The sequence below is a fragment of the Dunckerocampus dactyliophorus genome, chromosome 5, assembly GCF_027744805.1.
Source record: "Dunckerocampus dactyliophorus isolate RoL2022-P2 chromosome 5, RoL_Ddac_1.1, whole genome shotgun sequence".
Lineage (NCBI taxonomy): Eukaryota > Metazoa > Chordata > Actinopteri > Syngnathiformes > Syngnathidae > Dunckerocampus > Dunckerocampus dactyliophorus.
Window position 1 is genome coordinate 24,381,023 of NC_072823.1, and position 17,175 is coordinate 24,398,197.

The window sequence follows — 17,175 nt, forward strand, 5'->3', positions numbered from 1 at the left end:
CCTGTCCTGCCTGCACAGGCCAAGTGTTTGTCATGTTATGTCTGCAACAACAATGAAATCACAGCTTTTGTCAGCTTTACGATTCACATTCTTGGGAGGTTTGGGGAGCGTGGAGGAGGCGCGGGGTGGCTGTTGGGGCCTGCGGGGGGCGTGAAGGGATATGTGTGAGCTATCCTGTTAGGCCTCCTTTAATGGAAGCTAACGCAGCAGACGGTGATTACGACCCAAATGACAGGCTGGCCTTATTGCTAACACTAATAACATACAAGTGAGCTACATCAACGTTTCACCTCCCACACATGTGCTTCCTGCCAAGACTCAAGTACAAAAAGTGTTCCAAGTAAGAACAATACAGAGACCCACGTACACCAGACACTGCATTAGCTACACCGGCAAAATGTCAAACATTCGAATAAAAATGTTTGACAATATTTATTATGCGCTTGTAGTTTCTGCACTGCATCACACTGAGGCCTGTGTCTAATATTTTGATCGTCTTATGTGGCTAAATGGCCTAATTATTCAGCACTCAGCATGATGCAATGAACTGCAAAATACAGAAAGTAGTATAAAATCTGGACTCAAAGACACTGCATATAAAATTGTTAGTTTAATATATATAATAAAAATAGCTATATAAATATGTCCTTCTTTTTAATTTTATGTATGAATTTTCACATATGTTTCTATTATTAAAACATTGGTCGTTTATGAATATTATTTATAATTGTATAATAAGGTTTCAATTATTCATGATTTAATTTATTGTTTATGTTTGAGTATTTATTTTATTATTAATGAAATAAAACTTTTTTCATGTAATGAAAGTCAAAGCGCTCAAACATCTGTGAAGAAGAATATGTAAAGCTATCAGCGTAAGAACAAAACCACTCCTCATGTGGGAAGAAAAGTTCCAGTTAGGCTGCCTTGACTTGCAGTACCACACCTATCCTGAGGAAGCAACAGTGAGTCACCATCGCCGCAAAGTTACATCCTTCCAGCACTGATCTGTATTATATATCTGGATAGCTCATACGTCGCACGCCGGAGTGCAAGCCGCTGAAGCCAAAGAGACGCCATCTTACTACTCACATCGCGACGACATTGGCACAGCGTACATAGTGTACAAAGCAGATGAAGAGGCTCACAGAACATCTATATTTTAAATTAAAAAGTGGTGATGTTCTCCCATTCCTTCAAGTAACGCAACCTTTGTCCCTTAAAAACAATTTGTTACGTTATTCTCTATCTTTTGGCTATATTAAATGTACTTTTTCCCCTTCCAATTCTCATTGCCTTTGGGACTAAATTCTACTGTGCACCCTGGCTCAGCACTCCCCTATAGCAATGCATAGTTTTACTCCTCTAGAAAGAGATTTTAATTTGAACTGCATGTCCCATCCCTTTTTTCCACTAAAATCCATGGTCATGATCCTTTACTTTTTTTCTTTCATACAATTCACTATGCTCTCGTCTTTCCAAAATATGAATCATAAAAGAGAGAGACTTTGGACAAGTTTTTAAATCATTTAACATTTTGCTGATTTTTATTTTCAGATTTTTTTTTGTTTGTGTTATGAAATAGAAATAACCTCTTTTCTGATATAGAAATATATTTGAACAAAAACCACAGGAATAATATGTGATAACCATAATGTGTAATAACCATAAACACATACACACACACACAGAAAACAACAACACTGAAACAAAACCATATGCTTTGGGTAAGACAACACGTTGTTTGCAATCTCAAACATACCGGTATGCATGTTCAGTAATATTATTTTCCGGAACATATCATATGAATGAATCCTTTTACGTCAGTCATTCAGCACCAAAAAAAAATGGTTGTTTATCCAAATGAAGGGTCATGCTGGGTCAATTGTATGCAAACTGGCTTGCTAACTGCACGGTACACGATGCCTGCTAAGCATCATGGAAACACTGAGATTCTCCCATTCCTTCAAGTAACGCAACCTTCGTCCCTTAAAGAAATACATATATCACGATATAACAAACAAGTACGGAAATTTCCTCTTAGCTATTAAAGAGCAATATAAACGTATCAATTCTGGACATACATTTAATCAGAGGAATTTTACACGATCGAAAATATCTGAGATCGACAGTGCAAAACCCTTAAATTATCAATCATAAATCTACATTTCAAACATACTTACAGGTGAAATGTTCGTCCACAGCCTTTGAACTGGCGATTTGTGCAGTTAATAGCTGCACATGCAGGCATTTTAAGTCGAAATTTGTGTCCAATCCGAATTAATTAAAGAAGTTCACCACGAATGCAAAAGCTTGCCCGAGAAGTGTTTCTTGCGAGTAGCAATATGGCGGCCGTTTGCCAATGTCATCGCCAATGAGCTATCCAGATATATAAAAAAATAGCGTACCCAGTGAATGCAAAAAGGTAAATTGAGATGACAGCCATATGAGAGCCATGAATATCAATGACACATTTTTACCAATGTAAATAGACTTACTATACAATCTGATATTTGTTTTTTGCATTTCCATTGTCAACATTTAACAAAAAAAAAAAGATTAATACAGTAAGATTTTTTCAAACGCAAGCCAGATCGGGGGGTTACTGATCCGAACCGTACCGTGGTGGAACTGAACTGTACCGCTCGGTGGAAACGTGGCTATAATTGGTAATGGTAATGGTTTAATTTTATTTGAACATGCATACAAGTTACATTGGAATACATCACATGGTACAATTCGCAGTTCCACATGTCCAAAAGGCGGAGGAAGAAGCAAAGCTTATTTAATCCTACCCCCCCATCCGTTTCACATCAATTGCAATACATTTATTCACTTCTTGTGTTTCATATGCGGGCTCTTTAATACATAGAATAGTGATAAGGTTATGTAATAATGTATTAATATAATTGTTGAGGTTTTTCCACAATCATAAATAATAACACCTTTATAATTTCAGCTGTTTGAACATTTACTAAGTCAGCGAATTTTTATATTTGTGATTTTACAAATAAAAGATTTGTATGTTCTCTATACGCGGCATTATGGATTATTCTAACTGATCTTTTTTGCAGTACATTTAGCGAGTGAAGATTGCTTTTACAGTTCTTACCCCATATCTCCACACAATACTTTAGATATGGTGATACCAGAGAGCAGTATAGGGTAAGGAGTGATTTTTGTTCAAGGACAAATTTTGCTTTATTGAATGTTGAGGTATTTCTCACCACCTTATGTTGTATATACGGATTGTGTTCATCTTTGGAGGTTCTAGTGTGAATATACATTGAAACGAACACACGGAAACTATATAAAACAAAGTTTGTTGTAGCAGTGTTGCGTTTGATGGTGATGTGAGACTGCATCCACACAAACAAGCCTACAAGATGTTGTGTTGCTGCTGTGTGTGTGTTGGAGGTTGTTGTGTGTGCATGCATGCATGTGTATGTTTGTCTACAAGGTCTTGCCCTGAGGCCATGAGGGAAGACTGCAGGGTGGCCCCCACGTTACCTGCATACTAACACTGTTTCCATTGTAGTCCTGTCAAGACCCTTTTGTGGAACCCAGAATGCACCCCTAACACACACACACACACACACACACACACTCTCACACACACACACACCAACACACACACACGCACACAAAGTGAAATTACCCCTTAGCACCCCTGTATCAAAGGCAACATTCTCCTCTTCTTGTCTCTTTGTTTCATGCTTTCATTTTTTTCCCCTCCCCAATGAGGCTCTCATGCTCCCCTTGGAGCCTCTTTTTGGCCTCTCTTCACCACCGCTCTCTGGTTTGCCACATCAGCTTTCTTCACCGCCATTGCTGCCTCTCCCTAAGCAGTTTTGCGCCACAAGGGGCAGCAGTGAGACACTGATTCCGCTTGGTGGAAACATGACTTTTTGGCTCTGTTTCCTGTCGTTCTTCCCTTTGGGGTTCTCTCAAATGTTATGCCCTCCTCAAATGTCCTTGTTTCCAGTGATGGATGGAGCAACGAGGCACACCAGCAGCAACACGAAGGCGCCGAATCACTCCCTAGCAGTCGTCAGTATTCCTTGCACTCCGTTGCAGCTTCTTTCCTGTTTTTATTGCCGCAGCTACCTTTTCCATGCTACCGGTCACTACGTGCTTTTGGTTTCAATTCAATGTTTATTGTATCCTTTTATTTGATCTCTTTTATTTCCATGTGTTGTCCCCAAAAAGATATGAAAGGAAAACTGCACTTTTTTGGAATTGTGCGAAACATGAACACATATTTCTTTCCCTTTTCTGTTCTAAAGAGAGAAAACGAGTTAGCATGAGCCAGCTAACAATGGATGTCATGGGAGCCACCTGTTTCGACAGTAAAGCCCTCTTAAAAAAAAACTCTAACGTTTTATGCTTTTATATGCATGCTGTGATCATGCATTAACAGGTACATTCATGATAACATGTAATACTTACAGTATTTTGCCTTATTTTGATCATTTTAAACGTTACCAGAACTTCTTTCCGAGGCGCATTGATTTCACATAGCCGATAGGAGCTAACACTACTTCCGTCAAAAGAGCAGCATAGGAACAGCGTGTCTGTTTGCTCTTACTAATCTTGGCAGACTTTGTGAGAGCCACCGCCGCCTACTTTTGGACAAATGAGAAACCAGAAGCTTATCTTTTAAGCCTGAATATATGGATGATGAGCTCCATGTTATTAGGTAAGATGCTCCCTTACCTCCCTTAGCACTAGTGCTAAATGTTTCAAGGATAGCAGTATAATGAAAACAGTCACTTACAAAATTCACTCTCATTGGGATGACTGTGTCTTTCAGCACAAGATTTGTGCTCCAGTCCTTGAGTAAAAAATGCTGACAGCAAACGAGCATCTTTCTGAGTCTGCGTAGCGAAGTTGAGAGCCAGTAGTATCCCCCTTCATTGTGTCCCGTTATTTATTTGGTAGCGTGTGGAATCTCAGAGTTGACCAACTTTTTCGGCTTATTGCCACAACCTTCTACAATACACGTGCGAGGCATGATTTATAACCTAGCGTTAACTTTTCAAAACTCACAAACAACACAGTAGCAGCTGCAGTAGGTGCTGCAGTGGCTTGAGGCGTTGTGAGTGATGCTGAGACTCGCGAGGCGTTGCGTTACTCTGCCACACTAATATAGTTCTTCATGTTAGCTGCTACAATAACAATATCACGGTAGCCTGGTTAATATACAGGTCAGTTATGTAAATGGAACATTGTTGCCGTTTTTTTAAAAGCTTTATCATCGAAATAGGTGGGTCCCATGACGTCCATTGTTAGCGCTGTCATGCTAACTCGTTTTCTCTCTTTAGAACGCACAGAAAAGGGAAGGAAATATGTGTCCATGTTTCACATAAGGATTGTGGATGTTGGGCAACATTCCAAAAAAGTGCAGTTTTCCTTTAAGAGGCACAATACATTACATAAAATAGAATTGTGCAAATGTTTTGCTGCATGCCTCGTTGTTTCGTCACTACTTGATTTTTCCTACACTGTATATGTTAATTTTTTATTGATATTTTTCACAGTGCCTTTTGTTAATACTCATTTTTAAGATGGACTATTCTTTTGTTTGTACTTGTGAACAACCCGCATTCTGTGAGCATTCATTCAAAGATTCTTGTTGTACTATCTGCTTCTGCATCTGAGGTCCAAAACTAGCACAAAAAGTTTTAAAACAAGACCCAAGTCCTGTTTCTCGACATTCCAGCCAGCGTAGTAAATCTTAATGTGTGATTGCAACAACTTTGATTGCCTCTCCAAAATTCCTCATTGAGGATTACAGGTTGTGCATACCACACACAGAGCAGTGCATTCCTGCAACGCTTGTGGAACTCGTCATCACCTTCCATGTTTCCATGTTCCCCTTCGTCTACTGTAAATAACTATTTTATATTTACTCTGTGACACCACCACTCACCTTGGTTGTTACAGGGCCTTTTCCGGAAATTACTTTCTGATTGGCTAAAATGCTCTATAGCAGGCGTGTCAAAGTTTTTCCACCAAGGGCAACAAAGATATATGTAATTCTATACTTACTATAGTTGCTATAGTTATTTCTTAATTTGCCTGTTCTAGTGAGTTGTGTCCATGGCTTGGTAAAATCTGTTTTATTAATTATGGAAGAGTCTAATTCTCAGTATTAATTAAGAAAAAGAGAAAGAATATTCCAGGGCTAATATCCACAACACACTATATACTGTATATACGGCTTGTGGTCCATTTGCAGCCCGCCGCAAATTTTTTTATTGGCCCGCGGCACATTCTAAACAATTACAGATCATCAAGTATAGTACCGTATATGCTTTGTCATGTATAACACAAAGCTGGCATATAAGAGGCTGTTTTCTTTAAATGAACTTAATTGCCCAGCATATTTTGACCTACATCAGGGGTGTTTTTCCACTGGCCACACTGATCCAGTCTGTACGTTAAGGATGCTAAAATAAATCCAGTGTAGGTCAATATATGCTAAGATATATGAAAAAACTATCGTAGCTTTGTGTTACAGGTGACAAAGCAAATTAGCGTATTAGATTGGATTAGACCATCCTTGTTTCTTCAGTTTATTGATCCATTGTAATGCCTGGTACAACTAAAGGTACAGTTGTATAATGATGATAACAAATATAGCTCATAAGAGTTGAATTTAAGAGCTGATATCTAGCAACTTCCATGGTTTTCTTGATCATAACCAAAATCACTTCGGTTCTTACATGAATAGCTATAGCATTGTACTGCCAAAAAATGTTATGAGTTATTTTTGTTGTCAATGTTATACTTTGCCAAACAAAGGTACCTGTACTTGTATCAGGCATGAAAATGACCAAGGAACTGAAGAAGGGTGGTCTAATCATTTTTTCCATGACTGTATAGAACACCGAAGTGAATGTCCCTAAAAAGAAAAATCTCAGAAGAAAATAGACAGTTTAATTCTGAATGGACATATTCTTTTGCCTTTACTGCCAAATACGCTGGCTCACTCATGTGCTTCAGATGTGGCGAGTAATTAGCACCCAACAAAAATTTTAAAGTTTAAAGACATTTTCAAATCAAGCACTCAGATTTTTTCTGAAAAGCTCCCCACTGCAGATGTAAGAGAGCAATTGTGGAACTACTTCAGAGGTTGAGCAGAGCATACTTTCAAGAAGTGGATCAACGCTCCAAACCCGACTACAGCTGCTATCGTGGATCCACATGAGATCGTAGTGAGGAGGAAGCCGTTGGATGGAGATGGAGAATACATGAAAGAATCTCTCATAAAAACATCAGAGCACGTGTTCCCCAAATTGAAAAATAAACAGGAAATGATTCAGATGAATGAAAGAATGTCTCTATCTGCAAAGACAGTCAAGGACAGGACCAATGGAATAGACACAAACATCACCAGTAGGCAAATTGATGACATTAACTCAGCGCAAGCATATTGAATTGCTTGTGATGAGTCAAGTGATGTAAACAATATTGAGCAGGGAGCAGTGATATGCAGATATGTGAACTCTGATGGGCTTTATTATGTTAAAGCTGTCTACATTTGACACAAATACAGAAAGAAGTCAAAAAGGCCTACATAGTTCAGTGTTTAAATGATTTCAAAGTAGACCTACAGTACATATGCACCCCTTCAAGTGGAAGAGGATGCAAAATGGCTCTTTTGATGGTAAAGGTTGCCGACCCCTGCTCTAGGAGTATCTTTCCCTCAGTGTACCGACCAGAAACACTTTCCCACACATTCAGCAGTTTAGCGTCGAGGCTGCAGATGGTTGTTCCTTGTGAAGCATGTTGTAATTGCATTGCAATCGCATCTGTGGCAAACAACCGTCACTAACTCAGCGGACAAATCATCTGTCCACAAAAAGGCGGCCATCAGATTCGTCTGAAGAGAAATTAAGCATGGCTGAACAATTCTGTTCACGCTGAGAGGAAAGAGACACAACACACACACACAACTCTTTAAGGTATCTAACATAAGATGGATGATGGATGGAGGCTCGATCAAAAGCAAAATGATGCATAATATGCTGTATTAAGACAAAATTTAAATTTACCAAAAGTGAACTTTCTGAGTTTGTATTGCATACTTGATCATCATATTCGAACACTTTGCTGACACTCCCTCTATGCACACATACAGTACATATTGTATTTTTCATGTCATTATTATAAAACCTTACCTTACTTTACCTTAACCGACCCTAACGCAAAGAAACGTGAAGACACAGCAACAATTTGTTCTTAAATTTGTACCTTAGCAACAATCTTTTTTGGTGCGTTATAAATTTTTAGGGGAGGGGTGTCCAAAGCGCAGCCCCGTGATGCTTTGCTGATATTTTTACTGTCTCGTGGCACATTCTAAAAATATAACAAGGAAAGTAAGACACTTTTTTTTTTAAAACAACAATATGAAAGAATCAGCAGTAATTTTACAAAATATTAAATATATATATATATATATATATATATATATATATATATATATATATATATAAAATATAATATAAAATATTATTAAAATTTGAAAAAGTTGTAATCTAATGTGAAAAAGTCTTTTTCTTTTACAAGAATAATGCAATAATGACATCATGTAAAAATAATGTTATTTTATTAGCATAAAGTTGAAATATTAAAAAAAAGATATTGTTTAAAGTTGTTTAAAAAAAACCCCAACTAAACAGTGAATAAAGTTGTAGTTTTGGAAAAAGTTGTTACAAAAATAAAGTAAAAATATTACGGGAATAAAGTCATAATTCCGAAAAGAATATTTACAAAAAGAAAGCTGAAATAGTTGGCAATTTTATTGAACAAAAATGAAAAAAAAAATAACTGTAATTTTACCAGAATAAGGTCAAAATATTAGGAAAAAAGCTGCATTATACCGAGGGAAAAAAGTTGTGATTTTATAAGAATCATGTTGTAATATTATCAGGAAAAATAATGTCATTTTAGTTGCATAAAGTTCACGATCTATTAAAGAAGGACATGTTGTCTTAAAGTTTTAATATGAGAAACAAACACAACAATGTAAAGTTGTCATTTTTGGAAAATTTATGTTGAGGAAAAAGTTAGAATATTATGGGAATATAGCCAATATATTATGAAAAGAATGTTCATGAAGATTATTTAAAAAGAAAGTTGAAATATTTGGGAAAAAACGTATACATAAAAAGTATCAGAGGGGTCACTTTGATACATTTTGATACATTTTGTACATTGAACATGCTAAAAACAATCCATTAAGGTCAGTAAATGCTATGCTTTTGGAACAAAACATCTTAGCTTTGTGTTGCAGGTGAAAAAATAAATGAGTGTAATATCTAATAATACCACATTAAATAATGAATTCCATCCATCCATTTTCTATACCGCTTCTCCTTTTTGAGGGTCACAGGGGGCCAGCTGACTTCGGGCGACAGGCGGGGTACACCATGGACTGGTCGCCAGCCAATTGCAGGGCACATATAGACAAACATTCACACTCACATTCATACCTATGGACAATTTAGAGTCTCCAATTAACCTAACATGCATGTTTTTGGATGTGGGAGGAAACATCAGAGGAAACTCACACACGCACTTCCCGATCTCCAGACTGTTACTGTGTTGGCCAACATGCTAACCACTAGACCACCGTGCGGCCAATAATAAATTCATTTTATTTTAAAATATGCTGAGGCCAATAAAAAACAAGCTGCGGGGCAAAAATGGCCTCCTCTATAGTCTACAATCCAGCAGTTCCACGTCCCTATATGGGCAATTGGGAGTTTTACCGTATGCTACTTAAAATGAGCTGACAAGCATGTGCAACTTATGAGGAAATGAATTCATCAACACGAGAAGAATGTCACACTTGAAATCGTAACTGCTGCAAAATAAGTTGAGTTAAGTTTAAGCATTCTTGAGTGGCGAATTTAAAAGCGACCACTTGCTCTTGTCTTAAAAGCTGAATGTGACGGTGCACTTTTCCACTCTGGTGCTGCATTTATCATCTCTAAAAAAACAATGCAGACACCTCTTCATCAGCATCACATTTCCATTATATACACTTCAAAGTCATAGATCTAACGCAGTGACATTTAGGCCAATGACTCTGGGAGCACAAACATGCTGAAAATATGCACATAAAGGCAAAGAATTACAACATGTTTGCTCTTTTATTAACGTTTCATTTACACACCCAAATCTATGCTGCTCTCCGTTTACATACCACCTGCCTATTTTTAAATAGGTGTGTTTTTTATGCGGGAGGGAGTGAGCGGCTCGTCGGATGCTGAGGACATTTACGGACATACGTAGAGCACTGCAAAAACTCAATTTCAAGAAAGTAAAAATGCCCAAGTTTCGCAAAATTTAGCAAATTTCACATGGGAAAAATAATCGTATTTAAGAAAGTATATCTAGACAAAAATAATCGTATCTAAGAAAGTATATTTAGACAGTTCTTATAAAAAATATTGTTTGCCAGAAATAACAAGCTAAAAACTGAATTTGATTTTTCTTCAGGAACAGCTTAAGAATATTTATCTCATATTAAGAGTGAAAATGGTTACCAAACTTTTTCAATTTAAGAACGGACTCGCACATACAAAATACATCTATAGATTTGCTGATTTCAGAACAATATGAAGGCTGCACTGCAAATTTCCTTGAACGTACAAAATATAAATATATTATAAATATAAATATATTATAGTAAATCTAGTCATAAAATTGTATGAATTTTGTGATTTTTCCATTAAATACAAGCTAAATGTGTAAGACTGGTCATATATATATCATCATATATATGACAATAGGTTTTGTTAAATCAAGCGAATATTAGACACAATCACACACGAGTGCTGCGCATGTTGGCCCCACTATCAGGTGCCCTGGGTTGGAACAAATCTCTGTTGGAACATTTCCGTTTGGAGATCTTGTCCCTGTGGGTATTCTCTGGCTACTCTGGCTTCCCCCCACAGTCCAAGAATATGCATATTTGGTTAATTGAAGACTTTAAAAAATGTCCATAGGTGTGAATGGTTGTTGTCTGTCTTCAACAAATCTTTGAAGAATCTTTGAAGACGAAGATGCACGGTCAGAGGAGTGCAATACGCGTGAGTCACTTAATAATTTCTTGCGTCCCATCTAGTAGGTTGATCATTAAAATTCAAACGAAATTTGAACTTTGAAAGTGTTTAAACGACAGAAATGTGATAAAATGTTAATGCCCGTCTGAGAAAAGCGTATAAATTTTTTGGTGAGGGTTTTGCAGCCTTACAACATATATAATATCTCTAAATAAATAAAGTTCGCTACTTAGCAGATTTCACTTATCGCGGACTATTTTAGGAACCTATCCCCCGCAATAAGCGAGAGAACACTCTGTGTCAATCCAAGCTTTCCAATAACGCAATCAAGGGGCAGCGCACAACCCCGGCTTTGTCATGAAAAGAGTAGACGGCCCTGTGGCAAGGGGTTAACATCCCTAAAGTGATCAATTGTCCTTATGGGTTGTTTGACAGACTAGTTATTTAGGCATAAACAATGTAACAAATCCAAGACGCCGCTTACCTTTGACCTCGCCCAACAGCTCAGTGGCATTCAGACGATCAACGCGTTCCTTCCATTCCTTGGAGAGGAGTCTCTCCATGCAGGACGGTTCTGCAAACAAGAGATCAAGAGACACAAATGAGGTTGTGTCTCAGATGGAATGCTTCCAACAGCACACTTCAGTAAGTATGCACTGTGTAGTTCCTGAGTGCGTGAATTTCGACAGTGTAGTGCTGTTCCAAATCCATTACTATCATTGTGCAATTACTAGAAATTACGATCTTCTCCCGCTACGTAGCCAAGATGGTGACTATTGAGGGTGGTAAGTGTCCAGCACTGTGCACTCACTGTTTTGAGCATTTTGAGTGTGACATCCGGGTACTGACAGTGCACTGCATTTTACACTGCTTCTCAGTGTGAACGCATTTGTACACTCAAGTGCAAGTGCGCAAATTCAGACACTGTGTGCGTGTGTGTGTGTGACCCAGTGTGAGAATGCCGCCATTGTTCCTGTCTCATGGCTCATATCACTCATATCGTCTCGTTTGTTCAAAGGGCAACCTGCCACCAATGAGAGATGAGCCTCAAAAATTCACCAGCCCACCACCACCAGTCTACACAGGCAAAACCTAGCCTACCCAATCTGAAACTGAGCGTAGACATTCGGTGCTATTTATTAATTGAATAAGCAAGGTAATAGGACACACCTGGGCCACCAAACTCACCTGTCAGTCACATGTTCCGATACTTTTGCTCACATGAAAAATTGCTGGGTTCACACAAAAACCGCTGTCTTCTAGGTAGTGCAACCGATCCAGATGTAAATACCTTGAAACAAATGCTAAAATGCTCTCTGGTCTCACTTTTATCTTTTGATTTAAACGCATGAAGGAATTGGCCTGGCTGTAATGTGAAGGCACTGTGTATGTGTGTGTCTGTGTGTATACATACAAAATAAATATTATATGTAACATAAATATTAATAGAAATGTATAATTTAGCATGTTTAAAATTATATGATATTTGTAATGTAATGTTATGTTTCTTATATATACCATATATACTAATAAATGTGATTTATAGTTATATATATTAATTATAAGAATCATATTTTTTATACTAATGGTTGTCTAGTGGTTTGAATGTTGGCCACACAGTCACAGTCAGGAGATCGGGAAGATCTGGGTTCGATTCTCCGTTGGGCATTTCTGTGTGGAGTTTGCATGTGGGTTTTCTCCGGGTACTCCGGTTTCCTCCCACATTCCAAAAACATGCATGTTAGGTTCATTGGTGACTCTAAATTGTCCATAGGTATGAATGTGAGTGTGAATGGTTGTCTGTCTATATGTGCCCTGCCATTGGCTGGCAACCAGTCCAGGGTGTACCCCGCCTGTCGCCCGAAGTCAGCTGGGATAGGCTCCAGCATACCCCCGTGACCCTAATGAGGAGAAGCGGTATAGAAAATGCGTGGATGGAATATTCTATATTTAACATACAATAATATATGATTTTAAAGAAATAATATAATATAAATGAATACATAATTTCAATTTTAAATATATTTATATAATATGTATTAAATATTCAATATTAATTTGTATTTTTTATTTGATTTAAATGTTTTTATTATTTTGTTTTTAATTTATTGATTATTAACTTTTTTAAAATAATGAATGTATATTATACAGTACAGGCCAAAAGTTTGGACACACCTTCTCATTCCATGTGTTTCCTTTACTTTCATGACTATTTACATTGTAGATTCTCAAAACTGTGAATGAACACATAGGGAATTATGTACTTTAAAAAAGTGTAAAATAACTCTAAATATGTGTTATATTTTAGACATATGTATTTTATGTCTTATAATTTTTTTTGATAGCGCTGCAAACCCTTGGTGTTCTCTCAGTGAGCTTCATGAGGTAGTCACCTGAAACGTTTTTCACTTCATAGGTGTGCCTTGTCAGGGTTATTTAGGGGAATTTCCTGCCTTGCTAATGGGGTTGGGACCATGGAGTTGTATTATGTGTGTCCAAACCTTTGGCCTATACTGTATGTCTATATTTTAGGGACACCCTGTACTTATTGTAGTATTCTTGTATTAAATATGTTCCCCTCCATTTTTGAGTGTATTGAATTCTCTCTTGTCACGGTACTGTATACTATAGTTGCTGCTATTGGAACTTTAATTTCCCTGACAGCACAAACCCAAGGGATCAATAAAGTAAAGTCTGACTCAAGTAATGTTGTCCGCGTCTGCACAACACGTTTAGCAGTGGGATTTTTTAGCACTGTTGTCCCCAGAGTCTCTAGAGCCCACCAACAAGCGTCAGCCTACGAGGATGTTCCAAAACAAAAAAAAAAAACAAAAAACACACACACACACACAGAATAAAAGGGTGACATTATCGGGCACAGTGTGGAGAACAAGCCCCTGAGGCCTTGCCTGATTTGGAATAGTGAAGTCAGACAATAGCTCATTTGTGGCGCCTTTATCCCGACAAAAGGCGCTATAGGCCCTGGCAGGAGCACATGGCCTATTGTGAATGGCTTAATGTTTACAGGCCGCGTATTGTGCGGTCATGAGACGCCGACTTCCTTCGCTGAGTCCATTAAAGCCTTGCATGTTTACAGTGGGATTATGATTGTTGTTAGTAAGGCTCGTCACATGGGAGTAAACAAAAGCCAGTGATGGCCGGTGGCGGACAGACTCAGGGCAGGCGCCATTTTGGCCAAATTTGGCTAAAGACGAGACAAGGCTGACGTAAGAAACACAATAATTTCTTGTCAGGACAAAGCTGAAAAGTTTCTGTGATATGCGGGTTTACATATGAGTGAAGACGCTGGACGCTAGCTTGGAACAAACAGCGACGACAATTTATGTTGCACTTAAGCAGGAAAACACAACTTGTGACTTGAAGGCACATCTGTGTGTGTGTACTCTGATGCACAATTTATACCTCCCGTGGTGGTAAACAGGAGGCCATCTTTTACCCTAGATGGATCTTTATCTGTCTCTGCATCCCTGGCGGGATCAAGTGCTGTTTAGATAGTGGCCTGTATAAAAATTCCCGGCGGTCTGAGCGCCTCTTCATCAAGTGGAGGAGAGAGGTGGGTGATGAGTGGGACGGAAGGATGGCTTATTTTATACAAAGAAAACGGGGAAATCTTCATGATGCATTCATTCAACTCTCTTGCTGGCTGGAGAACAGCAGCAGCACCAAGTACTGTTTGTTTGCGGTATTGCAGGCAAACCACTGACTACATTGATACAGTATGCAGGGCCAACCCTGGCCAACTTGGCGCCATCCACCTTAAAAGATATGGCAGCAGCTGTACCATTACACCACATGTAATGGTACAGCAACAGGTGAGGAGGTGAATCATTCATTTGTCACTGTCACTGTCATTCATTTGTCAATCATTGCAAAAACAAGCGCTGTCAAATTATTCGTCTCTCTTTTTCTCACCTGCTTCACACCAGTGATGCGCATCCTTTGTGCATCTGCCGAGAATGCGCCCCCTTGCGCAAAATGGGTCCTTACGCACAGCGCATGTAGGGAGGGGCGGCCTGTTTACATGCACCGGAATAAATAGACTGGTCTGTTCACTATCCACACAGAGTCTGAGGCTCTTTCATTCTGTCCTGAACACATCAATGGTAGTGCAATGTATCACCAAGTCAAAACATGTCTCTTTGGAACACATCGTCATTGTCACTAGACCACAGTGAGGTGCATTCAATGGCACTCCAAACATCTCAACAATGTCTTTATTGTGTTTGTATGTGTGGTGTAAATCAAAGGAAAGAAAATAAAACTTGCATAATTCTTACTGCAGAAGTAGAGTTTGCTGCATTTAAGTATGCTCGGAAATCCCAGAAAATACAGCTACACTTAAAACTTCAAGGACTTCAACTTAAACAATCAGGTGGTGTCTTTGAACACAACCCCTCATGGCTCATAATAATATGGTTCAAGTGTGATTCAAATGTCCTGCTACTATTAAAGAGACTAGTGTTAGGTAAATGCATTTTCAGATATGTGTGGTATCGTTGAAGCTGTTGATACATACAAATATGTAGAATTGTGTTGTGTCATTTATCTTTCGCTTCATAAAATACAGTAAAAGGGCATATTTCACACATAGTTGTGAATGGTGATTAATCATGATTAATTAATTAGATTAAAATTGTTAATCATTTGACAGCTGTACGATATATAAACGCACAAGATCAAAATCCCTCGTTGGACATACATTGCGTGCCTGTGAAACGCTAGAGGGCAAATTTGGTCATTTCAGCTTGTTTAGCTGTGTGGGTAGAGAAAGAGAATGCTAAACTGTTACTAGTACTCTTACTAGTACTGTAGAAGTCAGCTGGTCAAAGGGTTAAAGCTGTCTAGAGCTCCTACACGTGTGGTTGGTAGCGTTTTAATGTGTGTGCAAATCAGGAGTCTCCATCTTTCATCGCTCTTAGAGCTACTTTGACCAAAAGAAAGGAGAGGTGAGCTATTTGGTTTTTTATTTACATGACTGGTAACATTTAAACTGTACTTTATTTGTGAAGCAGATCTCCACTCAAACAGTGCGAGCATTGCCTTCATGCTATTTTGTGGTGATTTCTCATTCAGTAGAGGCATAATATCTGAATTGAACAGTTATAAAAATACTAAGAGTTGAATCAAATACACAAACCAAATGCAGACATATTATTTTTACTCTATTTTAATTCAATTTTGTGTGTTCCGTCTATTTTAATTCAAATTTGTGTATACTGTACATGCAAGAGGGATATGGTTTTCAACTGCAGAGTCTACATGTGTTAATCCCACCCTTAAAAAGTCAAACACAATCTAATGAATGTGTTTACACGAGTTTTAAAAGCAAATTCATGCAATAATTCATTTTTTTTAGTGCACGGAAACAGAGGGAGTGACTCTTTATGTGACCAAACGCCACCTACTGTAGGTTGACAACAGGCAGTAATCTTCTACAATTCATCTTCCCATAGTAATGGCAGAAATGACAGTAATTCACGATAACTCTATTTTTATTCTGGTGATTATACATGAATTTTCAGGACAAATTCAGGAGGCTTGCTATCTAAAAGTTGCTGTTAATTAAATTAGAATTGTTTTGCCTTGGTGGAGGTCAGTGCTCTGCTAGTGTTGCAGAGATGACATAGTGATATATCTACATGCAACACTTGAAAAAGAAGCGCGTGTGATGAGTGACAGCGATGCTGAATAAAAACAAGAAGAAACAGGAAGTGAGTGACAAATAGGAAGAGAGACGGACAAGTCATGTTGGCAGAGAGGAAGACGAGAAGGAAGAGGAGAGAGCAGCTGTCCTAACAGCTGGCTGCCAGGATTGATGTCTCCATGAAATAAAACTCAACATATGTCCAAACATGAGCGCACACAAACACGCACGCACACACACACATATTGATGAACATAATGGTGCACTTGCGGCAGCAGTTGTATGCCACACACACACACACACACCTACACACAGATTAAACAATGCTACCACACTGCTGAGACACACATGCACACACACACTCAGTGTGAGTGTTGTAAAACCATTAAAGTGGTTAGCCTGGCTGTGTGTTGGCACGGTGTCTATTTCACA

At 38.3% G+C, this 17,175-nt stretch overlaps 1 protein-coding gene across 2 annotated transcripts in view; it reads right to left on the reverse strand.

Moving 5' to 3' along the window:
- Positions 1-17,175, reverse strand: part of LOC129181063 (transcription factor SOX-6-like) — a 126,127-nt gene that overhangs the window by 57,092 nt on the left and 51,860 nt on the right. For both annotated transcript variants that reach the window (XM_054775722.1, XM_054775721.1), the window contains exon 4: positions 11,563-11,652. In XM_054775722.1, coding sequence (XP_054631697.1) covers positions 11,563-11,652 — 90 coding nt within the window. The remainder of the gene's footprint in view (positions 1-11,562; positions 11,653-17,175) is intronic.